The following is a 27634-nucleotide window of genomic DNA, read 5'->3' as shown; positions in this document are numbered from 1 at the left end:
GTTCACACAATCATGTAATTTACTGTGGGTCGTTGCCACGCAGAGTTAGAGCATGATTGGTCCAAATAAACTTGATTAGCAGTGATTGAACGGGCAGCTAACCGATAAGGGTTCCATCAACTTTGATTAATTATTTCCAGTTTGTCTTATGCAGCATGTAATTAGGTAGCACAGTTTTTAAATTCACGCTCAAGCATACATGACCAAGGTCAAAGCTCTACTTTCTAAGCTTTTGGGAGATTTCATACTTATTTTCCTCAGCTTTATAATGTGAACCAGTTGATTATCTGATTAAGTATATATGTGGTCAAGATTGTACTAAAAATTCCATGAATATGTTTCAAGATCATATATCGGTGAGCTATTTGTGATAGCGATTCACAAATATGTACTGATGTAAATCTCACAACTGAGTTGGACATAAATTAATAATTCAGAACCGTCGACTCACGCATAAACAGTATAAATTTGTCAAACTAATACCAACAAAACTCATGTGATCGATTACGAACTGACTGCATTGATGGAAAAAGAAACAATGATGAATGTTTCAAATGCAGATGATGAAATGTGCTCATGTGGATGTGGTACTTGATATCAGACAACAAACCACACGTTTGAATAATTAGTTTAATTACGTTTAAAATTACTCAATGTGTTGAACCTGAACACGATGGCACTGGGCTAGGCCAGCTCTTTGGTGTGGTGGTGGTGTGCGTGGCCATGGGTGGTGGTGGTGGTGTGGGGAAGGCAAAATTGAAGCCATAAGTTTCGGGCAGTGGCTTTATAGTTTGTGTAGGGCCATAGGCTTTACACGTAGTTCCATGTGATTAGCCCACTCCATGAACTTGTAATGATGGTTCTCGAACAGCATCTTCAGGAAGAAAACACAAAAGACCCCCCCACACAACAAAGATTATTCTTTTAGAAAACTTGATTGCTATTATCATTATATATTCTCTTCGGCACTCCCCACTTCCACTAATATAATAAAATTTGGTCTCATTTTATAATCCTAATTGCCAAGCAAATCGTTTCTAATTGATACAATCCAAAAGCTCTTGCACTAAGACCCCTCCCCCACATCCTCGAAAAGATTGAAAAAAACACCTATTAGCTAGTGTGAATAATTTATTGGTCCTTATAAAATTCGGCTGGGAAAGAGCTGCATGGAAAATACACAAGAAGAAGGTGATTTTAATCATAAATTTTAATGCTTACTTCAGCCGACTGTTATTGGAATCATTAGGGAAATAATGCAGTCTTGTCAAAATTATATTTTCTCATAGGACAAAAACTTGGTTGATCAGCTCTAGTGGAAAATGGTATTTACTAGCAGACTAGAGATCTCAAGTTTGAATTCCATGATATCATATAATTGTGTGCGTGTGTGAGAAATCCCCCTCCCATGTAGTTTATCACTTATAAAAATGAAAAAAGACTTGGGTGATCAGAGGGGGTAGGATAGACTGGGAATTTGAGAAAAGACCACTTACTTCCCTCCAAAAACCACCCACAACTGAATTCCAAATCCACAAAAATACCGCTTTATTGGAATCATTGTGTTGTTTAATAAGCCATATAGACTAAAGTTGTGATATATACTTTCTTCCACATGCATTAGACCTATATATATATATTAAAGCTCCCACTACCAATCCCCCTCCATTCTTTAACACCCCAAGAATATTTGGCCAACAAAGTCCCCTACAACTCAAGTCTTAAGTCACAAGGCAAGCCTTTTATTTGAATATCAAAGTTCCAACTCAATATATATCCTCTTACATAAATAGTAGCTAGATCACACATACACTAAATACACAACAAAAACCACTTTCTCATATCTCTTTTGCTTTCTCTCCACTAAGTACTCCTCAAAAAAGATTTCATCTTTATTTGCTTTTTCTCTTTGTTTTTGGATTGTTGTAGATCTACAAAGAAGATATCAGAAATTTAAGATGATCCAAGAACTGTTTGGAGGTGCAGGCCTTAGTAACATAGCAGGAGGAGGAGAGAGGAAATTAATCTCCATTCATGGTGGTACAACTTCTTCTCCTTCTCTTTCTCCTTCACAATCTCCTTCTTCTTCCACAACTACTACCACCACCGCGACCGCCACCACGACGACGACTACAGGTGAGAACTTGAGATGCCCGAGATGCGATTCTTCCAACACCAAATTCTGCTACTACAACAACTACAACCTTACTCAGCCCCGCCACTTCTGCAAGACCTGCCGCCGCTACTGGACAAAAGGAGGAGCCCTCCGGAATGTCCCAATTGGCGGTGGCTGCAGAAAAAACAAGAGTGCCACTGTGTCAACGACTCCCATAGGTAAGGCCGCCGGGGGGAAGTTGAAAATGGTGGCATCGGAAATTGGAAGGTCAGGATTCAGCGGGGGGTTCGACAATGATGTCCAAGCAAGCCCAATACTATGGGGCTCCCCTCAGAATTCTCATTTACTAGCCCTACTAAGAGCCAGTCATCAAAATCAAAACCCTAACCCTAACCCTAATCCTATATGCAATTCTGTAAATGTGAAGGAAGAGGGGGCTATGAATATGATTGGATCCCACATGATGACTACTGAGCCAGCAATGAGCACTGCTCGAACTCTGGGGTTGGATCCAGTGTGCCAGGCTCCTTCACTTGGTCTGTGCAGCTCTTTCTGGAGAAACAACAACCAAAATCAACAACCTCCACACCACAACCAACAAAACGGCTTCCCAGTTGGTCATGAGGTGCAAAGCAATTTTGGAATTCAAGAACTGTTTCAGAGGCTAAGATCATCGTCGTCGTCATCAGGAGGTTATTATTCTGATCATTTAAATAATGTGGTGATGTCATCTTCTTCTACATCCTCCATTTTGGATTCAACTCCGGCTGTTGGTGGCGGAGAAATGGGCTACTGGAACCCGGCATTTACCGCCTGGTCATCAGATCTTCCCACAACCAACGGTGCATATCATTAAGCCTTTTGTTAAGGGGATTTTTCACTTTGTGTTAGCTAGCTAGGTTCTTTTCTTTTTTCTTTTTTTTTTCTTTTTTTTGGTTATGTTTGTGTGGGTTGTGATGTTATGATGGCTTTAGCATCAGTAGCTAATAGCTATCCTTCTCTTTCTTCTCTGTCTGCATGTGTGTTTTAAGGTGTAAAGGATATGAGGGTGTACCAATTAAGGACCAAGAAATTAAATTAAACGTTTGTTATTTGTTATAGTGTTAATTTCTTGATGTTATCACATTATTATTTGGCATAAAATAAGAGGGGTTATGCTTAGATCCCTGAGAAAAGTGTAATTCAGCAGTTTAATTATCTTAGCCAAGGGTAATGTAACAAAATTTGGGTACCCCCTATATAGCTAGCTACAATTAATTATATTTCCTAAGGATCTAAATAAATTTATCTATGTAAGAAAATATCTGGAATAGTTGATTGGATCAATTGAGAGAGAGAGAGAGAGAGAGAGAGAGAGAGAGAATTAAGCACATACAGCTTCTTGGTTGACTAAACAAGTTTAGTTAATTGAGAGTTTATTTGGATTATATTAATTGATTAAGTGAAGTGAAGGTGAGGGTGGTGGTGTAACGATACTGTTGGGGTGGTGGAAGGCACATGAAGATTCAGGAGTTGTGTTTGGTTACGAGAAAGTGAAGAATGAAGTGTGAAAAAAACAGCCTTTGGAAAGAGTTTCCCTTTTATGCAGCAATTTGATTCTTATTACAGTCGGCCGTCAGAGGATTCCTTCTATACTTGCAGCCTTTGTAAAAACTGGTATCTGCTCTCTGCTCTCTGCTCTAATTGCCTGCTTCTCTGGAAATTGCTCATACTATTCTTATTTATGCCCTTTGGGTGCTCAAACATCAAAAGGGCACCATCTCTCTCTCTCTCTCTCTCTCTGGGGTATGTTCATAATTCTTTTGGTGTGAGCATGCATCTTTTTGAAGCTTAAAGTTTACATGTATCAGAACTATTAAGGAAATAGAGGGGGAAAAAAGAAAGAAAAGTAAGAAGAGCAAAATTTGGATAATATTCTGGCTAGATCTCTCAAATTAATTATAAGAACTCGAGTTTTGAGCAATAAGGATGTATCATATAGTTAGCTGCTTGATGAGTCAAGGCGCTTGACAAGATCATGATTGTATGATTGTGTTGTGGCTGCACAACGCACATGCTGTGTACGCTACCAGACTATGCTGGTTATGCTCCTATGGTCCCTGATTGGGACCCTATTCAGGATAGGCCTGCGTGCTTTCTAGAGTTGTTAAACCTGGTCCTTCATTGCCCTCTTATAGAAAGGCATATAACTAAGTCTTTGTAAAAGTCTAGTTGGGGTCCAGGTTTATCAAGAACAAGGAGAGAGAGAGGGAAAGAGAGAAACTGCAATTTTGTGATAGAAAAAGTTCACCACTTTGAGTAACTAAGAGGTACCAATTGTCGAAAAAGGTTCGCAGCTCAAGTGGTTAAGAACATTCAAATTTCTCTCCCCTATTGTCGCTTCAAATGAAAAAAGAAAAGAGGGTACCATTTGTCTGACCCAAATTTCAATTTTGTTACCGTAATTTTATTGGTAGTTTGAATTCTCTATAGTTTGAATTCAAACAACTGTGGAGGGAAATGTGGAGCTCTGCTCACTGGGCACCAGTAGGCCGCTCTTAGAGGGGAATCTGCTCTTTTTGCTGATGTTAATTAATTAGGTGGTACTCTTTTCGCTTGATAATTTCCTATACTTGATTGCTTATTGCACAATGAAAAATCTTGAAGACATTTCTGACCGAGCAACTAAAAAGGAAAATAAGATTTTTTTTTTCTTAGTAGAAATTGCTGGTGCTCTGTTCCTTCAATGCAGCTTGAGCTTGTGGTTGAACTCTAAAATGAGTTTTTGGGTCAAAATCATGTTGGCATGTTAAAAGTCCTTAATGTGTGACAAACTTTCTAATGAGACTAATTGAAGCCAATCTTCTGAGCGCCATTGTTGGACTTATTGTATAGAAATGAACACGTTCTATGGGGAGGCACAACATATGATATTAGACATGAACATGTAAGAGAAATGAATCCTTTTTGGGACTGTGGCAGTAAGAAATCTAACACAATGACACTTTAAAACATCTTATTTCCCTCACCCTAAACCTGTTTCCCTGTTCTTTTTTCGACAGTCACACCCTTGTAACTGAAACTTAAGAACTACCCAATTTTAAGAAAGAAAAAAAATTGAAAGAACATACAGAGTTACATGATCAAAGAGTTAATAATTTGTCTATCAGTGCTTGGCCTTGCCGCAAAGCAACGCGTTAAGAGGCATATCGGTCTCAGTGAAAAGGCTGTGTTCGTTGTTCCAAACTCTGACATACAATTGCTGTCCCAAATACCTCCTAGACCAGATTGCAGACCTTAAATTCCACATACCCTTGTTGTCCAAAGACACTAATACAGCACTCCATCCAGTTGGATATACCTGTCAATTTTGCACACCATGTAACATTTCAGTAATGATTAAAGCAGGATTAAATCTCCGAAACTCTGCATAAATTGGATGATTATATCAGTACAAGTTGCTAAGTTTCAATTACCTGAACTGTGTGTCTTGATACAGCATCTACCAAATTGTAGCGTCTCCTCATATCTGGTGTCCAGTTACCAGAGCCATATCTGAATATTTGTAGTCCAACAGAAAGTATAAGGCAAATTATCAAAACAAGATAAGGTTTGAGCAATATTATGTTGTAGTTGTACACATTATAATTGTACATAGAGAAGCCTACCCAACAACATAGAAACTGTATCCATCAAGATGCCAAGATTGGAGCATGGGCTCTGTGTTCTGGAAGACGATTTCCACGAAGTCATGAAGGGTGGTTCCTACAACAGAGGCGCCAAATACTGCAGGGCCTGGAGTAGGTGTGTCCTTGATTGTGTCCAAGTTGAAGACACCGGGGATGTTAAGCCAATCGGCGAGTTTTAATGGGGTTTCTGGATCAACATAGGAGATCTTATTTACAGCATATCGAAGCTTGCCACCGATCTTAGCAGCAGTGTTGGCCAAAACTAGTCTCCTGACAATTGGAATAGTTCCATAATGGAATGACCCCTGTGGGTTAGGCCGGGCTGCATTTGCTGTCAAATTCAATCTTCACGCACAAGAAAATAAAAACAGTTAGTTAGATGACTAGCAAATCATTAATCAAATACTGCTAGACAATGTCACATCATTTGGTATATATGTATGCTTATGAAAAAGGGCAACCGAAAAGATCCCAAGAAAATTATAGCTACCTGATTGTCCTGGCTTGCTTCATAGACCAGTGAATGTGATAGGTTGGACCAATTGGCAATGGCCCTGAAGCAGGGGTGTTAGAACCAGCGTAGCGGAGATATCCAGTGGTTGCAAGGATTGGCTTTGTGAATCGGGAAGAGGCAATGATGAAATAGTCCTTGAGTGAACCGTGCAAGGTGACCAAAACAGCTACAGATTGGCCTGGATGAACGTCAAGTGATTCATAGACCTCTTGCAAGGTATGAGCTCCTTCAACTTCAACAAGTGTCATTGTATGGCCCTGAATTCTAAAGTTAATTGAAGTTGCTATGCCAACATTTGAAACCCTGAACTTGTAGGTCTTTCCTGAAAGAATCCAATAAAACTTTGATTACAAAATCTTCAAATCTAATATTTATGGCATACAAACACTTTTGAGGAGGGCTAATATGTTACCTTTTTCGCCCGTGAAGATGGCAGATTTATGAAGCCCATTGATAAGAAGACCATCAGGAAGAGGAAGAGTCTTGCCAGAGTCCAAGGTTTGCTGCAATACCTGAAAACATAAGAGCATCTATCAGTAATCAGATCATTCTTCTTGATATAAACTTCTTCCTATTGTTCCATTTATGAACATATGACATGTTATGTTACTAGCCTGTAAATATAGACCACTCCGACAACATAACATGTCATACTGTATAGCAAAACCGCATTTTCCTTGCTTCTTACAACATCCAAGCTCAAAAAGAAAATTGAATTAAAAGAAAATGTGAAATGTGAAATGATCTTAGAGTTACATACCTTGTGGCTGGTCTTGTACCAATCACTAACAAGCAGGGTAAATTCTCCAGCAGGAATAGGATATGGGACTGCTATCACAGACCTTTGTGCAATATTGAAACCCCCGAAACCACCAACAGTCCTGTGCAGTTTGGTTGAAGGGAAGTAGTTGAAAGTTCCAATCTGATCTTTGGCTTGAAACCTGTATGTCCAGTTTGTGTTTGGAGGAATCGGGCAATTTGTTCCCAGCACTCCGTCTTGCCAGGTGGTCTTTCGCTGTTTGATCCCGTTCCTGATTTTCACACAGAGCAGAAAATTAGTCCCATGAGGAGGAGGAGGAGCCAAGCATCACAAATTTTTTTTCAAATTTACAACCATAACAACTACCAGCAAAAATTATCACCATGTAATGAGGAAAGGCTCATCCAACTTGTTAATGACATTAACGATTATGTTGTCATTGGTCACGGCTTCGATTGTTGGGCCAGGAAATTGACCATTGATAAGGATACCCTGCATAAATTAACCAGAACTTTTAAATTAATTAAGCACAAGAAAAACACAACAGAATTGGATGACAAATAAAGGGGTCAAAAGCCAATTAACCTTTTGAGGGATGCCCAATGGAGAAACAAGTCCATATGAAACTGTCCATGTATAATACAAATATGGGTCTTCTGCATTAATGGTGCAGATAGCACTCAAGCTAACCAATATTCCCACCAAAAAATGCAAGAAAATGGTTGGCCTCATTGTATCAGCTCCTATATATTAATCCTTCAAGTTTCAGATTTCTGCACAAATTAAAGAACATGTCCACACAAAAACTAATTAGTACCGAATACCGATTGGCGAAAGCAAGACAATCATAGTTGTGAAGTACATAGTTAGAAAGATGAACGTGCATACGTACTGAATTGTTTCCAATCTCCCCAAAGAGCAGAGGAAGATTGAAGTGCAAGTGTGTAGCCGTATGGTTGAGTTGTGCAAGTTAACAGATGGAGGGGCTTATATAAATGGGAAAGAAAGGAAGCAGCCATGAAGAGCCTCGGGGGGGCAATGCCAGCGTGGATATACGAATGTGCGGGAAAACCGATGGGAAAAATCGAAGCTCATTTGCGGCGCACTTCATGCTCAAGCAGTCAGCTACCTGCATATGCTACTCATTCACAACTCATGATATTGGCTCACACATTATTGATGATTAATTATTATTTTTACACATATAGTGTATAGAGTGTTTATACGCCTATGCTGCTATGCATGTTAGAGCTAATTAAGTGGAGTGGCTTATTAATTAGATTTAGTTTCTTGATGTTGCAAAAACCGACCAATGAATGAATGCTATTTTCTTTGTTTGAATTTTTTTTAGTGATGGAAATGTGTTGTGTACGTGAGGCTTGGTGTTGGTGGGTGGACTTTGGACGTCGGTGGCCGTGGTGGCGGGAAGGAGAGAAGAGATCAAAGAGGCAGAAAGCAAGCGGGAGCTGCGCAGCTTAGAACGGATCCATATTCATTGCAATTAATATATGATAAGGTTTTTTTTTTTTTTTTTTTTTTTGGGTGGTTGGTATTAATTAATTTTAATCTTTAGATTTCTTGACTGGTCTTTGAGGAGTTGAATTAAATGGGGGTTTTAGATCTCTCGCAACCTCACATGACGAAAACAAGCAGAAAACCGAAGACAATGGAAGGGCAGAGTGGTCAATTTCCGGCATGTCCTCTGTTTCTTCATCGTGTTCAAGTCCCTGGCCTCTTCTTTCCCGCCCTGTTGGCCGTTTGAGTATTTAACGTTGAAGGGTGCAAGTTGGGCTTCTTCAGTCTCGAACAAACTACTTGCAACTTTATATTTAGACCCTTTTCTTTTCATTTTAATGGGGAGCGAGTGATTGACGTTCATGATCTACAGGTGTATCACTTCACTGAAGAGTAACTACGAGTACCAACTACAATTATAACTTTTTAATACTAAGGACGTGACACATACATGAGAGTTGCTTGTTAATTGTAAATAAATGAAATTTATTGTGAGTTCATACATAAGTAAATGAGATATTACCATATCAGTTAGGATTTAAAAACTTAGGATGTGAGAGGCTTTCTATTTATTGGTTCTAAATCAATACTCGGATACATTTAACTTTTATGTTCTCTTTCAAGGATTATCCATGCAAAAAATCAGTTAAATCGAAAATTATTTAGCTATAGCCAAGTATCCATATTTTTGTTTCACTTTTATCAAGCAAACTGCATTTTTTTGCGCATTTCAGATTACCAAACAACTTTCAATCAGGATGATTTTTTATTATATAGAAATAATACTTGAATTGATGACCTAAACATATGTTTAGTTCCAACTATTGAAATACATTGTTGTGTAGCCCTAAGAAGGATGTGTGGACATTTCCTACAATAAACATCCTTAACATAATAACTTAGTGTCCTAAAGTTATTATAACTAGAAGCAAAGTGAACTGACCTAACATGTGCGAGTTCATGCGGAGCCAATTTAAGGGAGAAAGGTGCAAAAAATAAAGAGTGTTACCCTATGGGACATGGTATAGACTAGTGTATTGATAATAAAAAAATATGTTTCATACGTACAACAATACAAGTCAATGGAAGAAAATATGTTACATAGTCTAGAAGTCAATCTCTATGACATTATTGGTTGTATTTTAAGTATACTTATACAAGGATATATAGAGCATATACTTGGTAGATTTAGAATGCTACACTAAACAATTAGACTGTGTTTATAAATTATACTTTTAAATATCCTTCAACCAATTAAACAGATTATTAATGTAAGTATGAACACCCTCCTAGTACCTGAAGTGTAAAGTCAATGAGAAGCTTTTTTGATGGGCAAGTCAACTTTTAGAGTAGAATTGGCAATGGATCCCAAGGACAGATCTCATTTGGAAAACAAGAACAAGATCCATCTTCTTGCTTTTGTTAAATAATAGGGTATACTGGTGATTTACCCCCTGAACTTGTACCTCGCTTTCAATTAGCCCTCTATCCTTTTTTTAAAGAAAATTAAGGACCTGATCTATTTTTTTTCGCCAATGTGTCCTCGACGTCAGAATTTGGCACTTTCCATCCATTCTGGCGTGAAGATGGAGGTCACTTTAGTCCTTTCGTGTGTCCACACAAGTCAACCCAGTGTAAATCCAAAAGTCGAAGGAGGCTAGGTCAGTTTTCCAAAAAAAAAAAAAAAGTTGAGATCAGAGCATTCAAAAGTTTGGGGGAATTGGGGATTTCACGAAATCGACCTGCATAGTGGCTGATGTTGACAAATCGGTCAGGTTGTCATAGGAATCTTGAAGCAACACACCTGTATTGACCAAGAAAGATGCCTGTCGAAGTACGAAGTAGTGGGCAGCCTCCCAAGTATAGTAAGTCTTCAACTTTCCCTTTCTTTTCATTGTTTAAGTGGTTGTGATCCATAGGTTGTCGGTAGAATTGGATTCTTCCATTTCAATTACAACCCAAATTTCAAATCTGCAAACCAAATTTCAATTACAAACTTACCCTCCCACAGATGTAAAACCTCCTCCCTGGATGTGCAGCAGTCCAAGATGTTTGGATTTTCGCAGTCTTACCACAGTAGCAGACGATTGAAGGCACCATCCATGAACTATCCTCTTCACCTTCTGCATTCCGCCTTTATGACCCATGACCTCCATGACTTCTGCCAGGTAAGGACCTCCTCATCTCCTAATATTGGGTTTTCTCCTAAACCCTAGATCCCCTTCTAGTTTAGGGTACGAAAATGGAGGTTGGGAAAATGGAGGAAAATTCTTTGGGGGGAAAAAATGAGCCAAAACGAATGAACTAATAGGTGAAGCATGGGTTCAGTTCAGTGGAGACGCAAAATGACCAAATTAACCTCCAACTTCACGGTAGAATGGATGGAAAGTGCCAAATTTTGACGTCGAGAGGCACATTGGTGAAAAAAATCGGTTCCTTAATTTTCTAAAAAAAAAGGATAGAGGGCTAATTGAAAATTAGGTACAAATTTAGGGGCAAATCACTAGTATACCCTAAATAATATGATTTGGGGGCATATGGGGAACACAAGGTGTTAAATTACACATGTCACGTGCAATTCAATTCCAACACACGTGAAATTCAATTCTCATCATGTGGCCATGATGGGATTTTATTAAATCCAATTATGTTCCCTCCAGTCCAATGGTTCTTTCTTAAGCCTCACTTTCAACCATTCATACCAATTACTATAAGACACAGAGACTTGCAATTACTTGACTGCTCTCTCTCGCTCTCCCTCTCTCTCTATTAGTGGGTTACTTTTAGCCAATCAATTGGGTTATGCTATGTCATTCTATAGTGACCGTCTTATACATGGCTCTTAGGTGAGGTTCTATCTCTTAATCGTTGGATTAGACTAACTAATTTGATCCAACGGCTAACCAATTTAATCCAACAATTAAGAGATATGATATCACCTGAGGACCATATATAAGGCCCTCACTATAGAATTCTTGTTGTTTAGCCCTTGGATGACCCACTAGGCTCAACGGATAGGATCCAAGCAAATTATTATTATTATTTTTCTTAATAGTCATATTGGGTAATTAAATAGAGTACAATTATGTTTATCACCATCTTTAATCATGGTCATCTCATGTGCCATGTGATCATAACTACACTTAAACTTTCGCAATGGTGACAGATGATTAGTGGAGTGGTAAATGGTGAATCATAATTAAAAGTGGTCGGCAAAATTGAACTCCTATATTTTAAGCGACCCTTTCAAAAGAAAACATAACGAAAAAGAATAGAAAAGCAAAGTTTAGACCTTAAGATATATATATATATATATATATTGTTGGAACTCATTGTTGTAAGGACTCGCCAACATATATGTGAAGATTATATAACCGTAGCATACAATAACTTCCCGTACAAGGCAAAGGAAAATATACCTAAATTTAGAATTATACAACTAAATATGAAAAAGAAAATATTAAATAAGAATCTTCTCTTTTTACTTTCTTTTCTGAAACATGTCCTCACTTTAGTCAAACTTTCATGACTCAAGAATTAGACGCCGAAGAATTCAAGGTCATTCTGTGGGTGCCTTCCAAGAGCTTTGCCACACAGAAGAGCATTTGAAGGAATGTTATATTCAGTGTAAAGGCTGCGGACTGGGTTCCAAACCCTGAGATAAAACTGTTGACCGAGATACTGCCTTTCCCATATAGCAGACCTCAAGTTCCACATACCTTGGTTGTCTAGGGACACCAATATTGTGGTCCAAGAGTTTGGATACACCTTCAGAAGAAAAGACCAAAAAGAAGAAAGATTACATTTTAGTTTACCAAAATTTGAAGCTAATTTGGAAGGTCAACAAGTAAGCATATGCTGCCATTCACAGCCTTTCTTTTACCTGAGCAGTATGTCTAGTAACAGCATCAACTAGATTGTATGTTTTTCTCTTGGCAGGTGTCCACTCTCCGAAACCGTAGCTGCATTTGTTCAAACAATAAAGATTATAGTCTGCTCGTTGATTTCAAAAGCTTAAAATGCAAGAAAGCACATTTGACATACCCAACAACCCAGAAATCATAACCATCTAGATGCATAGATTGGAGGGTGTTTTCATTGTTTTGGAAAACAATTTCGTGGTAGTCGTGGAGTGAGGTTGGCACTACAGGGGTAGCTACGAATGCGGAGCCACTGGAGGGAACGGTTTGGAAGGAATCAGAGCTGTAGACACCAGAGATGTTGAAGTAATCAGCAAGCTTTAGAGGGGTATCAGGGTTAACATAGGAGACTCTGTTGAATGCGTAACGCTGCTTCTCGTTTATCATAGGAGCTGAATTGGCCAATAGAATTGTCTTTGTTGGTGTGATCCTTCCATAATGGTATGAGCCCTGAGGATTAGGCCTGGCTGCACTTGCTGTCAAATTCCACCTGCAAGAAAAACCAAGTTCAAAATACCAACCTAAATCATTGTGGTCTAAAGTCTTACACATCTGAGGCTCAATACGCTTTAATCTTCTAAAATATATACCTGAAAGTTCTGGCTTGCTTCACAGACCAATGTATTTGGTAAGTAGGACCGGCAGGCACAGGTCCAGAAACTGGGGTGTGAGAGTTTGTGTAGTGTAGCGCTGAAGTAGCTGTAAGAACTTGCTTAGTGAATCGTGTGGATGCAACAATGTAGTAGTCCTTTGGAGGTTGATTTAGGGTTACAAGGACAGCCACTGATTGGCCAACATGTACATCAAGAGAGTCGTATGTGTTCTGAATTGTGTGAGATCCTTCAACTTCAACTAACTTCAGTGAATGACCCTGAATCCGGAAGTTTAATGAGGTTGACAAGCCCACATTTGAGATCCTGAACATATATGTTTTGCCTGCAATCATACCAAGGAAAAACATAGTTGAACATTTTTCATCAAAGTAAAGGTTAAAATATTTCCCAGAGAACTAAGAATGGTCCAAGTGTTTGAAATCAAGATTGAGCACTACCTTGATCACCACTGAAGGTGTTACTTGTTTGGCCATTTATAAGAACACCAGCAGGAAAAGGAAGAGACTTTCCTGAGTCCAAAGTTTGCTGCAATTCCTGCAAACATCACAGGATGATGGCTTAAGTAAACTAACATGCAAAAATGTCTATCAAACACTTTCAAAGCAGTGAGGTTGGACAGTACCAGCAGAAAATACCTCTTAACAATATCATCTGCTTAATAGATTTCAACAATTTAACAAAATCACATATAGAATGGCATATATCATAGTCATATGTTTCTTACCTTATGGCTGGTGTTGTACCAATCACCAACAAGTAAAGTGAAATCTCCATCAGGGTTTGGAAAAGGGATTGGGATCCGAGGTCTCTCGTAGATATTGATCCCTCCAAACGCTCCAGCAGCTCTGTGCAATTGCGTTGATGGGAAATATGTGAAGGAACCTATCTGATCCTTGGCCTGAAACTTGTAGGTGTAGTTTGAGTTTGGAGGGATGGCGCAATTGGTTCCCAATACCCCATCTTGCCATGAGTTCTTCCTCTGTTTAATCCCATTCCTGGTTGTGGCCAAGAAAATTAATTTGTTGTTATGAATGTCACTATGCTGAATGCCACAATCAAAATTTTCAGACATTGAATACAAGAACAGAAATGAAGATTTGTGAGACTTATAACAATATGATTCTTTTCACCATTTCTATAACTTTTAACCATCCCATAAGCTACATGTAAACCAGTGCAATCAATGCTTCAACTATGCAAATCCTAAATGAAGAGGTACCTAATTGTTTCGTCTGGTGGGGTGGCACATAAATGTAGGGGAAAAAGAGATGAAACAAAACTCAATTAAGACTTTCTAGCTCACATTTCCCATCAATCAAAATCTAGGAACAAAATCATCCACACAAGCAACCCTAATGCAGTAAGTTTGCTTAAATTTCTTTCTAATTTTCATCCTAAAATTCCTTAGCAGCTTAACATAAATTTAAGGAAAATATGCCCACCAGCAGTTCTTTATTTCTTTATGTCAGATACTGAACCAGCATTATGTGGCTGTTCTAAGTTAAGCCCTAGAAAAGCAAGGAACTTTTCATTGCCTCAGTAAAATAAAATAAAAATGACTAGGGCATTTGAGCAAACGGACTGGGAATGAGAACCCTGAGCCAAGAAATACCATAACATCAACAAAAACAAAAACAGAAAAGAATTAGAAGTAAATGGAAGGCTGAACTGAACTCACCATGTTAGGAGAAAAGGTTGGTCCAGCTTGTTAATAAGGTTGAGGATAATGTTGTCATTGGTGACCACATCAAGTCTAGGGCCAGGAAATTGACCATTGATAAGGATTACCTTCAAAACACCAAAAGACCCAATTTTTCAGAAAAATCCAAGAGCTCCAAAAACAGAACTGACAATGCAAAATGGCAAAGACCACCAACCTGTTGAGGAACGCCAAGAGGAGAACGAGTCCCATAAGTCACAGTCCAAGTGTAAAACTTATATGGGTCTTCTGCTTTCACCACAGCAACGCTGAAAACAGCCAAAACCCCACAAACCAAGTGGAGCAAGACTGCTTTTTTCTCCATTGTCGTCCCTGCAAAATGCAAATTCTCAAAACAAGGTATTTGAGTTTAATTTAATCCCTTTTGTTTTGGTCACATTGGATGAGGTATGAGCAGTTAGTGACAGCTTTTTATAGCAGCAGCGCGGGAAAAAGTGCTTCACCAAATGTGTCCTACTTTTCCTTTTCTAAAATAAAATCTGTTTTTAATTTTATCCAACCATCAATGTTTTCGTATAAACGCGTTTTCTCGTGATGATAATTCCCCATTGCTTAGATTCGAAGCCAATTTGAACCCATCATTCGTGAGTTAAAGTGAAACTGTGTGTCACACTTTGTCCATAAACCGCCTCTAATTGCGCCAGTGATGTTGAAATTATATTACTTTTCCTCCTTTCGGTCTGTTTTTCTCTTTTAATTTCTTTGACTATTCCTTCCATTAAACATTAAAGTTTAGGGTTCTCTCATAAATATGGATAATGAAACTCATCATTGGTGGTTCTATTTATGATCCCAACACATGCCTACAGTTAATGTGAAAGCACAATGCTTGTTCAACAAATTAAATGCAACCCCACTTGTTTTTGTTTTGTTTGGTTCTGAGGCTTCTGTAGTTTGTTTGTTCCTGTTTTTTTTCTTCTTCTGGAAATCAACTTATGTAGTTTTGTTAAGAAGAAAGCGAAACTAATCGGTGTCACATGCAGATCATATTGTTTCTGCCATTTTCCTTTTCCCATAATTCTGCAACTTTGGAAATAGCTGTAGCATGTTAAGGCTGTAACGCAGAAATATGTATAAAATTTCGGGACCAAAAATGCCCTTTTGGGCTATCCACCAGCCACAAGGACAGAGAACCTCTTTGTTCTTTTTTGGTGAAATAATGCGGCAGCTGAAAGCCAATGAGTAATCTACATTAAAGGTTGTATTTTGTGATCAGTTATTCATGTTCATATGTGATTCCAATTAACTTTTCATTTAGTGGTATTTGTCTCTATTTAGTTAAAGAATATCTGGTGTTCGACTCAAATCGATGGTGATGAATTCAGTAGCTAGTTAGTTATGGCTAATTCTATTTTACTTGTATAATCTTGTTGTGAGTGTGTGGACTATAAAACTATCATGTAAATATTCAACCTTTTGTGAAAATAAATCATAAAAATCTACGTTCATGTGATATAAATTAAACACTCAATTACAATAATTCATATAGAATTAACAAACACATTTAACAACTAATGTAAGCATTTTGTCTATGTGGAAGATGTTGGAGTTTTGACAGAGTAGAAGTTTTCTTGTAGACGAAGTATATGAAGAAATGCAGCAGAGACAATAGAGAGATGATGTGAGAGAAAGAGAGAGATTGTTACTCAGCTCCAATATCGCTAGAAACGCAACGTACTCACACACTTTTCATTCTAACAGAAACATTCTTTTTGTACAGCAAAGAATATGATCTCAGCCATACAATTTAGTGTCAGCAATATGAGCTGCACACTTGGCATGAGCTAGGACCTATGAGACCTACACTTTAGGATTAAATCTAAGTCTTACACCTGTCTAGCTAAAAGACTTAAACCAGTAAATAATTTACATTTCAACATTCCCTTCTAAATTGTTAACTGGTTTAACACCAAGTAGTCCTCTCAAATAGTTGCATCGATCTTTAGGTAGAGCTTTAGTGAAAATGTCAGCCACTTGTTCTTCAGACTTGCAATACCTTAAATCCACTACACCATCTTGTAAGGCATCTCGAATGAAGTGATACCTGCGGTTGATGTGCTTGGTCTTTTGATGAAAGACTGGATTTCTTGTCATTGCAATAGCAGAAGTATTATCCACCATTAATGGAGTTGCATCAGTTTGCAATTCTCCAAAATCCTCTAGAACAAACCTCAACCATATAGCATGTGTGGTAGCTTCACTGGCACTAACATTCTCAGCTTCAGCTGTGGAGAGAGCAACACTGTGTTGCTTGACTGATGGCCAAGAAAACACTCCACTGCCAAAAGAGAAAGCATAGCCAGAGGTGCTTCTCATGTCATCTTGACTTCCACTCCAGTCACTATCACAATATCCAATTAGGACAACTTCTATTCCCTTCTGATTTTCAATACCAAAATCAATTGTGCCTTGGATATACCTCAGCACCCTCTTAACTGTTCCATAGTGTTTCTTTGTTGGACAATGCATGAACCTAGCTAATAAGCTGGCTGCAAACATTATGTCAGGTTTTGTAGCTGTCAAGTATAACAAACTACCCACAATCTGCCTGTATTCACTCTCATCTGCAGGATCACTTCCATCATCCTTGCACAATTTTTCACTTACCACAAGAGGAGTACTAACTGGTTTACATTGTTTCAAGCCAAACTTGCTCAACAATGTCAGTGCATACTTCTTTTCGTTTATGAAAATGCAGGATTCAGTTTGAATCACTGCCATACCAAGGAAATGATATAAAAGGCCTAAGTCAGTCATTTCATACCTTCTCATCATTTCAGACTTGAACTCTGCAATCAATTCCCCACTGCTTCCTGTATACACAATGTCATCAACATAGATTGAGACAATTAGTGTTCCAGAGTCTTCCTTAGTCTTGCAGTACAATGTGGCCTCACTTGTGCTTCTGACATATCCACAGCTAATAAGATAGGCATTGATCTCCTCATACCAGGCTCTTGGAGCCTGTTTTAAATCATACAGAGCTTTCTTCAGTTTATACACCTTATCCTCATAGTTTGGAACCACAAATCCGTCAGGCTGATCAACATTGCACTTCTTCCTTAAGTACACCATTTAGAAATGCATATTTAACACCTAACTGGTATAACTTCCACCCCTTTTGAGATGCCAATGCTATGAGAGTTCTGATGGTATCTAGTCTGGCCACAGGAGCAAAAGTCTCATTGAAGTCAATTCCAGGCTTCTGTGCATAGCCTTTAACTACCAGCCTAGCCTTATGCTTCTATATTGAGCCATCAAGGTTCAGTTTAGTTTTATAGACCCATTTAACACCAATTACAGGTTTTTCACTTGGTCTGTCCACTAGTTCCCAAGTTTCATTCTTCTCAATCATCTCCATTTCTATCTCCATTGCCTTATTCCAAGCTTTATCCCTTGAAGCTTCAGAAAAACTTTTTGGTTCAATGATGCTCATATTGCATCTAGCATAGATCTTAATGATATCTCTGAGTTTCACAGGTGTAGAGCTTGGTGATCCATCTGGTGAATCTGCATTTGAAACTGTTGAGGCCCAAAAAATCCATGGTTGGGCCCGAATAAATTCCAGGCCCAAGATGACATATTATTGAAAAAAAGACTCGATTTGAAGTGCACAAAAGTCCGCCATGCACGAGCCATATCCTACATGCCACGCCAAAATAGAAATATATCATGACAGAAGCTGAGATTAAATTTATAAGGATGCATTTAGCACTGCAAATTCGTGCCAATCGTCCTATCAAGCGTCATACTTAAAAAAAGCACGCCAAGCGACATGCCATGCCAAGCGAGAAATTATTATCCCACAACAAGCTTAAGTGGGCCCAAGCCACTCAAATGCCCGGGGCTTGCTTGAGTGGGTTGTGGTATGGATGGTGACAAGTTATCATGGGGCCCATCGATGGGTCGAGAAATGGAAGTCTCGGGTCGCTTGGGGGCCTCGGGACTCAAGCCCATTTTTTAGGCCCAAATGTGGGTAAGCACAAGAGAGAAAATAGCCCCATTACTCCAACCAAAATAGCCCATTGCCCCAATTAGAATAAGCCAACTAAAAGGCCCAACACTTGATCAGATTATCCCATCCATTAGATGAATCATGTGGTGGACTTAAAAAGCCTATGTAATTAGAATAAAAAGTGTGCACAAGTCTTGGCACTCAGCTGGGAGAGAAAATCACGAAGGAGCTTGGAGAGTCCACACGTGATTGGCTGCTGGGAGGCTTGGGAGCAAGTTCCAAGCAAAAATCCTTCAAGGAACCAAGGGATATTAACACGCAAGGAAGGATGCCATTCCTTAAACCAGTAGGCGCACCCACTTTCTTTCCTTCAGCAGATTTGGCCATGGAAAGAGGAAGAAAGAGGAGAAAGAAGATGGGTGAAAAAGGGAAGTTCCCCTCTGAGGCAGCCGCTGGAAGAAACTTGGAGCACCCAAAATCTCTGATTTTGCGGGATTGGGCAGAGCTGACTTTGCCACCATGAAGTAAGTCAAGAAAGAGGAGAAGAAAGGAAGAGGAAAGCTTACCTAGATTGGGAAGAAACCATTAGGGTTTCTTGGAGAAGAACAAACCCCAGCAACTATAAATAGGGCCTCTTCTACCCAACACAACACAACCCACAACCTTCAGAGAGCAAGCTTCCTCTCTTGCATGCAAAACCCAGCAAATTTTCATGCTATCCTTGCCCATTTTTTCCCTTATTTCCCCTGTTTTGGCATATTGACAGAAGCTTTGACAGAGTCACCGTCAAGCTGCCGGAAGCTACGAAAATCACCCAAAACTCTCCACCAATCCTCCTTAGAACCTCTCCTCTCTTCCATTAGAACCTCTGACCTTCATAGGAACCCACGTTCTCTCTCCTAAAGTGCTAAACCCATGATAATTCTGCTCTCATGCCAAGCCCAAAAGTTTATTTGTAAATGTGAAGAAATTATCTGTAAGTTGCTGTTGTTTTTGTTGGAGAAGATAACCAAAATACTTCCTAAGGCTTTGCTGCCCTTTCGAAGCATTTTGGGGCTTAATTTTCGAACTCAGACAAAGGGGAGAATTTCATCAGCCCAACCCACTTGCTGCCGGAAGAAAAAGGCCCCTACATAAACATCTGTGGTCATCTCAGTTGAGTTGGAGATATTGTCAATCTGTGTTTCTGGTGTAAATGAAGCTGTGACTTCATACTCTTCTTCAGTACCTCCAAAATTGTCTTCAAAGCTCATTGGAACCGTGACATACTCCACAATCTGTTTGTCCCAATCCCATAATGCACCTTCATAAAAAAATGACACTTCTAGACACAGTTATCTTATTTGTCTGCAGGTTGTATACTCTGAAGCCTTTTTCACATTTGCCATAGCCAACAAAAATGCTTTTCACAGTTGAGTCTGCCAATTTAGACCTCAATTGATTAGGAACATGGCAAAAACAGATAGAACCAAACACTCTCAAGTGCTTAATTCCAGGTTTTCTCCCACTAAAGGCTTCAAAAGGAGTTATGTTATCTAAAGCCTTTGTAGGACATCTATTTTGAATGTATACAGCAATATGCACTGCCTCTCCCCAGAACATGTATGGGAGTTTCTTCTCATTCATCATTGCCTTGCTCATTTCTACTATTGTCCTGTTCTTTCTCTCAGTAACTCCATTTTGCTAAGGTGAGTAGGCCACAGTTAGTTGTCTTTCCAAGCCAATTTCTTCACAAAACTGCAGAAATTCAGTGGAAGTGTATTCTCCACCTCTGTCACTTCTAAGTTTCTTGATTTTGTAGCCACTTTGCAATTCCACCATAGCCTTAAACTTCTTGAATATATTAAACACTTTTGACTTAAACTGCATGAAATACACCCAGCACATCCTAGTGCAGTCATCAATGAAGGTCAAAAAATATTTGTTTCCACCTATTGATGTAGTCTGCATTGGTCCACAGACATCTGAATGAACCAGCTCCAATGGCACACTTGCTCTCCACGTTTTCTCTTTACCAAAAGCTTCTCTGTGTGCTTTTCCAATTGCACACCCTTGACAAATTCTCTCTATTTTGCCAATTTCAGGCAAGCCATAGACCAGTTCTTTTTGTTGTACCAACCTCAAACTCTGCAGATTCAAGTGACCGAACCTCCTATGCCAACACCAAGTGGATTCTTCAATAGTTGCCTTCATAGCCACAGAATTTGCATACTTTAGTGAGAGTGGAAAACATCTATTTCCTGTCATGGAAACTTTTGCCACCAAATTTTCCATTGACCTGTCATCAAATATTTCCACCTTTGAACTTCCAAAAACCAGATAATAGCCATGTTCTACCATCTGACCCACACTAAGTAAGTTCTCATCCAACCCTGGTACAAGCATGACTTCTTTAATGTATCTAAGCCCAGATTTAGTGTCAATTACCAGAGTTCCTTTACAGTTTCTTGCACCAAGTCACTAGTGCCCATTTTTACTTTTGCAGTGACCTTGGTATCAATATGAACTAGAAGTGATGCATGTGAAGTCATGTGGTTGCTACATGCACTGTCCACATACCACACACCATTATTTTTCACTATTGCAGCAGCATGGCAAGCATAGAACATGGTACCTTCTTCCTCTTTGTGTGATGCATAGTTAGTAGCTTGATCAAGTTTTCCTTTGCAATCTTTGGCTATATGACCAAAACAATCACATTTATAACATTTAGGTTTGCCTTTGAACCAACAAACACCATAGTGCAACTTGTCACAAGTTTTGCAAGGAACCTTGGCTCCTTCAGTCTGATTTTCCTTTTTGGAATTGTTTTCATACTTGGTATCCCACTTCTTCCCTTTCTGAAATTTCCAATTCTTTTAGACTTTGAACTACCTGCTTGTCCTGTGTTTGATTGGTCTCTAGAACCCACATTTAGGCTGGAAAATGCCTTTTCTGTCACTCTCTCATTATGCCTTAGTAATCGTTGTTCATGGGATTTTAGGGAGCATATAACCTCATGAACCCCTATAGATTATGTATCCTTGGTTTCCTCTATAACTTCAGCAATGGAATCATATTCTCTGGACAAACTGATCAACCATTTTTGAACAATTCTTTGCTCAGTTAACTCTTCACCATATGCCTTCATTTGATTTACTAGCTCAAGCCGTTTAGTGACATATCCATATAGAGATTCATCATCATGCATGCGAGTGTATTCAAATTCCCTTCTAAGGGCTTGAAGTTTCACAGATCTTACCTTCTTGTCTCCTCTGAATTCTTGCTGCATGATTTCACATGCTTCCTTGGTTGACTCCTTCAAAGAAATTCTGGGGAAAATGTCATCCAAAACTGCATTCTGGATCAGTCCCAATGCCTTATCATCCTTTGCAACATTCTCCTCCAAGGTGAGCTTCTGAGCTGCAGTCAGAGTTTCACCATCTTCCTTCTTCACTGGTGGTTCGAAACCAATTTCCACCATATCCCAAAGTTTGTAGGACTTGAAGATCGTACACATCTTGATTCTCCAAAAATCGTAATTGCTGCCATTGAAAATGGGAACACGTAGCTCTCCCACTCCAGATCCAGCCACATGAGACCAGAAATAGAGAGTAGCTCAGCTAGCTCACTAAGATTCCACGACGCCCAGCCTTAGATATGAACCTTCGCTCCTGATACCATGTTGGAGTTTTGACAGAGTAGAAGTTTTCTTGTAGAGGAAGTATATGAAGAAATGCAGCAGAGAAAATAGAGAGATGATGTGAGAGAAAGAGAGAGATTGTTACTTAGCTCCAATATCGCTAGAAATACAACGTACTCACACACTTTTCATTCTAACAGAAATATTCCTTTTGTACAACAAAGAATATATATGATCTCAGCCATACAATTTAGTGTCAGCAATATGAGCTGCACACTTGGCATGAGCTAGGACCTATGAGACCTACACTCTAGGATTAAATCTAAGCCTTACACCTATCTAGCTAAAAGACTTAAACCAGTAAATAATTTACATTTCAACAGAAGACACAATTTACTTAGACAGACAATTTATATATTTGAGGCAGCAGCTAGATACTTGCCATCCGGATATCATTCAAGGTTTTCATGGGTCTTGTCCTCTTCCTTCCTTTGCACTTTCCAATATGGTATTATTATTTATAGTAAATTGAGCTTAGACTCATAAAATTCATTTTTAATCACTTACAACCCTTTCCTCTATTTTTCTATTTAAAATACTCAATTTTTTAAAATAAAACCCGTGACTAGGATCCAAGTAAGCAAGTTACCTAATCTAGCTTAAAATCTGAGTTTTTATATTTTTTGGATTCCAAAACTACCCATATTTACAAGTTAACGTATTATGTGGGGGTGTAACTAATGACACACGTTGAATTTGGAAAGATCTTCAAATGGTTGTAATGGATGTAGGAATTAATTTAGAAACTTATTTATAATTAAATATTAAATTCAACATTAACGTATTAGTAATCTACATGTGATTAACATTTTGGTTTATTTAATATAAAAAATATGATGTTTTCCTTTTATGAATTATACTACTAGTAATCTATTTTATTATAGTATTATGAATAATAGTGTACATTCTAATTATGTTGAAAAATATTTTGATAATCTATTTATTGTTTGTTTTATGAAAATCATTTTTTTTAAATGAACCTATTTTTTTCTTTAAATAATGCACCCTTTTTTCTCTAAATAAAGTACCTATTTTTTTGTTTTATGAAAAATAATTTGATCTTATTGTTTGTTTTATGAAAAACAATTTTTTATTAAATGAACCTATTTTCTCTCTCCAAATAATGTACCTATTTTTTTCTCTCTAATAATGTACCTAGTAAAACAATGTACCCTTTTTTTATTATTATATATAAATGAACCTATTTTTCCTCTCCAAATAATGTACCTATACACATTCATAGGTGTATTGTACAATAATTTACCTATGAGTAAATAATGTACCTATATTTTCTATAAATTATTGTGTCCCTATTTTTAATTTATGAAAAATGTACGGAAATTTCAATTACTGAGTAACTGACTTAGTTTTTTTTTAAAAAAAATTTGGGTAAATAATATACCTATATTTTATTTAAATAATATATTTATATTTTTATACTTATATATTTATATTTATATTTTTCATAGGTACATTATTGAATACATATATATTTTTTTGGTTTGCAATTTTAGGGGCCAATATGTGAGGGAATGATAACCGAAAGAAATGGGGTGATTGATATGCTATTAATAGGGAGTATTAATTACAATTATGGCAGTTAATGAAATGCTTGAAATAAATTATAAATAAAATATGAAGTCTGGTGGCAACGATGTAAAAACATAGGAATACTATGACCTCTTATATCCTACTAGTCATTTAAATTTGAAATTGGGTTTTACATATAGATTTATAAAGTTATGGGTATATGTCTAGAAAATAGAAACTTTAGGGATCTATATTGGACATGTGCATGACATATTTGAATGCTGACTGAGCCCATCCATGTAGCTCATATATAACTGGGTTTTATAAGGTACAACTTGGTTCAGTTTAAATGGTGAATTGACTGTTGACCATGCATGGACGAATCAGATACAAGATTAGACCCACTGATGCTTAGTTTATGAATCATGGTCTGACCTGCCGAGGTTGCAGCCTAATGATAATGCAGTGTAGGGTAGAACTTATGTGCATGTGCTGCATAGGATTCATATCCCACTTGCTCTCTTCCATCTCTCAAAAGCTTTGTTAGACTAAGAATTTGGCTAGGTCAACTGATCCCCTGTAGGAAAGCAACTTGTTGGGGCGGGGGAGGAGGGGGGAGGGAGAGTAGATAGGAGGAATATTCAATGATGGTACATCCAGCCTCATATTTTTAATCACAGTAGAGTTCAAATCTTTCAACAAAGCTTAAATAAGTTGGGCTTCTTCAGTCTCGAACAAACAAACACACTTTGCTATAGCTAGCTACTTGCAACTTTACATTTAGACCCTTTTCTTTTCATTTTAATGGGGAGTGATTCACGTTCATGATCTGTACTAATGGTATATCGCATCACTAAAGAGCAACTACGAGCGCCAACTACGATTTCAACTTTTTAATACTAACCGGCGTGATACATAACATGACGGTTGCTTATTAATTGTAAATAAATAAAACTTATCGTGAGTTTATACATGAGCAAATAAAACATTAATTACCATATCATTTAGAATTTAAAAACTTAGGATATGAGTTTATAATTGGAGAGGCTTTCTATAGTAAGGATGTCGTTATTTACCTTAAACGAAGGACATTCTATTTATGGGTTCTAAATCAATACTCGGATTCATCCAACTTTTATGTTCTCTTTCAAGGATTATCCATGTAAAATATCAGTTAAGTTAGAAATTGTTTAGCTATCCAAGTATCCATATTTTTGTTTCACTTTTATCTAGCAAACTACATTTTTTGCACATTTTAGATGACCAAAACAACTTTCAATCTGGATGTAATATGTAGAAATAATGCGTGAATGATGATCTAAACATAGACAGTTTTGACCATTAAAATACATTGTTGTGTAGCCCTACGAAGGATGTGTGGACATTTACAATAAACCCATCCTTAACATAGAAAAACCGTATAACTTGTGTCCTAAAGTTATTACAACTAGAAGCAAAGTGAACTAACCTAACATGTGTGAGTTCATAAATACATAGCCAATTTAAGGGAGAAGGGTGCAGAATATAAAGACTGCTGGAACCTACATCTTACCCTATGAGACATGGTATAGACTAGGGTATTGATAAAAAATATGTTTCATATGTACAAGTACAACAATACAAGTCAGTGGAAGAAAATATGTTACATTGATAACTTAGGACATTGAGAAGTCAATCTTTATGACATTATTGGTTGTATTTTAAGTATATTTATACAAGGATATATAGAGCATATACTTGGTAGATTTAGAAAGCTACACTAAACAATTAAGCATTTATTTTTGACAATTAGACTGTGTTTATAAATTAAACAGATTATTAATGTTAGTATGAACACCCTCCTAGTACATAAAGTGTAAAGTCAATGAAAAGCTTTTTTGATGGGCAAGTCAACTTTTAGAGTAGAATTGGCAATGGATCCCAAGAACAGATCTCATGGGGAAAACAAGAACAAGATCCATCTTCTAGCTTTTGTTAAATACTATGATTTGGGGCATATCCAGGTGTTATGGAATTCAATTCCAACACACGTGACATTCAATTCTCATCATGTGCCCATCATGGGATTTTTAAGCCTCCCTTCAACATTCTTACCAATTACTATAAGAAGACACACAGACTTGCAATTTGCGCCAACCAATTCCTCGACTGCTCTCTCTCTCTCTCTCTCTCTCTCTCTCTCTCTCTCTACTGGTTAACATGGGGCCATGCAGAAAGAGCACAAGGTTAGTATATAGTTCCCTCCAATATGACAATATTAGTTTCATATTCTCATAAGTGCACCAAATAATTTGAAGTTCAATTCAATCCATATAAACATAGTTCAAAAGTTCTTGTACGTTTACTACTTATATTGGGTCGTCTAATTCCGAATTTGGGTAGAATTTACCAAGGCCTGTATGCAAGGAATATATATATATAGTTATTCTCTTATCCGGATGTGCGCACGTTATTATCGTGCGGATCTTATTGTAAACAAGCAGGAAAACAGAGAGGGGTAGTACAAAACACACGGCGTCCGCACAATAATAACGTCCGGATATCCGCATAAGAGAATTTCTGTATATATATATATATATATATATATATATATATATATATATATATATATATATATATATATATATATATATATATATATAACAAATGTTCTCAAAGCCTTGAGCAGTGGCAGAACAATTCACCTCATTTTTGTTATTTTTTTCCTCTTTTTACTAAATTCTACCAAACTTAAGCTTTGGGCTTGGTCAAGCCTGGGCTGCATGCACAAGGATTCTAGAAAACTATCTCATTGTTATCTTTTATTTAGAGTAATCGATAATTGTATTCATAATTTAGGCACTAAGATTATCCACCACAAGGGCATAAACTACCCAAAAAGGGTTAATACAAATGTGGAAGTACAATAACCGTGTTGGGTTATTTCATATATAGAAAAATACGCCACAAGGTATATCTCCACTAATAGAGGCATAAAGCCAAACAAATTTCAGCATAAAAGCCGCAAGCCTGAACAAATCAAACATGGACCGCAAGCCTCATTTTGGTTCAGCTGATTGTGTTGCTAAGCTTGAATATTTGACCGAAAAAACGCTTTGAATATGCTTTTGAATTCAAGTAAAATGCTTTGGGGAAAACAAAAATCAGTTTAAGCTTCACCATGAAGTCTTCTTTGTTTAGTGGGTTACTTTTGGCGAATCAATTGGGTTATGCTATGAGCCAACAGTTTAGCCCTCAGTAGCTGCATTTTGAAACATCATACCCCATACGCAGCCCGGATTCAAGAGCAACTCTTTCCTTTGGCCCAGAAGATCTGCTAAAAGCAAGCCCGCCCTTGGATGACCTACTAGGCTCATGGGACAGGACCCAAGCAAATTTTCTCTTTTTAGTACTCATATTGGGTAATCAATTAGAGTGCAATTGTGTTTATCGCCATCTTTAATCATGACCATCTCATGTGCAATGTGATAATAAGTTAATAACTACAGTTAAACTTTCGCAATGGCGACGGGTAATTAGTAGACACCATAACTATTAGTGGAGTAGTAAATGGTGAATCATAATTAAAAGTGGTGAGCAAGCATAAACTCGTACATTTCCATCGATCATTTTGAAAGAAAACATAAATAATAAAAAAAGA

At 37.7% G+C, this 27634-nt stretch overlaps 4 protein-coding genes across 4 annotated transcripts; 1 reads left to right on the top strand and 3 right to left on the bottom strand.

Annotated features, from left to right (window-relative positions):
• The first annotated feature begins 1537 nt into the window (after positions 1-1537).
• On the top strand, positions 1538-3207 carry LOC110752945 (uncharacterized). The gene is made up of 2 exons (XM_021953716.2): positions 1538-1733; positions 1930-3207. Exon 2 carries the CDS (start codon positions 1959-1961, stop codon positions 2970-2972), a length of 1014 nt encoding a protein of 337 aa, XP_021809408.2. The 5' UTR covers positions 1538-1733; positions 1930-1958; the 3' UTR covers positions 2973-3207.
• Positions 3208-5260: 2053 nt separating this feature from the next.
• Positions 5261-8087, bottom strand: LOC110752970 (L-ascorbate oxidase homolog). Its single transcript, XM_021953752.2, has 9 exons — positions 7951-8087; positions 7644-7831; positions 7441-7550; positions 7059-7329; positions 6711-6810; positions 6275-6620; positions 5764-6129; positions 5572-5650; positions 5261-5456 (listed from the first exon to the last, which is right to left on the bottom strand). Exons 2-9 carry the CDS (start codon positions 7788-7790, stop codon positions 5262-5264), a joined length of 1614 nt encoding a protein of 537 aa, XP_021809444.1. The 5' UTR covers positions 7791-7831; positions 7951-8087; the 3' UTR covers position 5261.
• Positions 8088-11893: 3806 nt separating this feature from the next.
• On the bottom strand, positions 11894-15212 carry LOC110753013 (protein SKU5 SIMILAR 14). The gene is made up of 8 exons (XM_021953807.2): positions 14985-15212; positions 14786-14895; positions 13832-14102; positions 13545-13641; positions 13084-13429; positions 12618-12983; positions 12457-12535; positions 11894-12341 (listed from the first exon to the last, which is right to left on the bottom strand). Exons 1-8 carry the CDS (start codon positions 15129-15131, stop codon positions 12111-12113), a joined length of 1647 nt encoding a protein of 548 aa, XP_021809499.2. The 5' UTR covers positions 15132-15212; the 3' UTR covers positions 11894-12110.
• A 5253-nt stretch (positions 15213-20465) lies between these two features.
• On the bottom strand, positions 20466-22281 carry LOC148293333 (uncharacterized). Its single transcript, XM_088244684.1, has 3 exons — positions 21855-22281; positions 21210-21459; positions 20466-21060 (listed from the first exon to the last, which is right to left on the bottom strand). The coding sequence occupies exons 1-3, from the start codon at positions 22279-22281 to the stop codon at positions 20466-20468; spliced, it is 1272 nt and encodes a 423-aa protein (XP_088100810.1).
• Positions 22282-27634: the final 5353 nt, after the last annotated feature.

Source organism: Prunus avium, chromosome 7 (assembly GCF_965620075.1).
Source record: "Prunus avium chromosome 7, drPruAviu1.hap1.1, whole genome shotgun sequence".
NCBI lineage: Eukaryota > Viridiplantae > Streptophyta > Magnoliopsida > Rosales > Rosaceae > Prunus > Prunus avium.
Note: the sequence above shows the minus strand (reverse complement) of the source record. Positions and strands in the feature narration are given on the sequence as shown.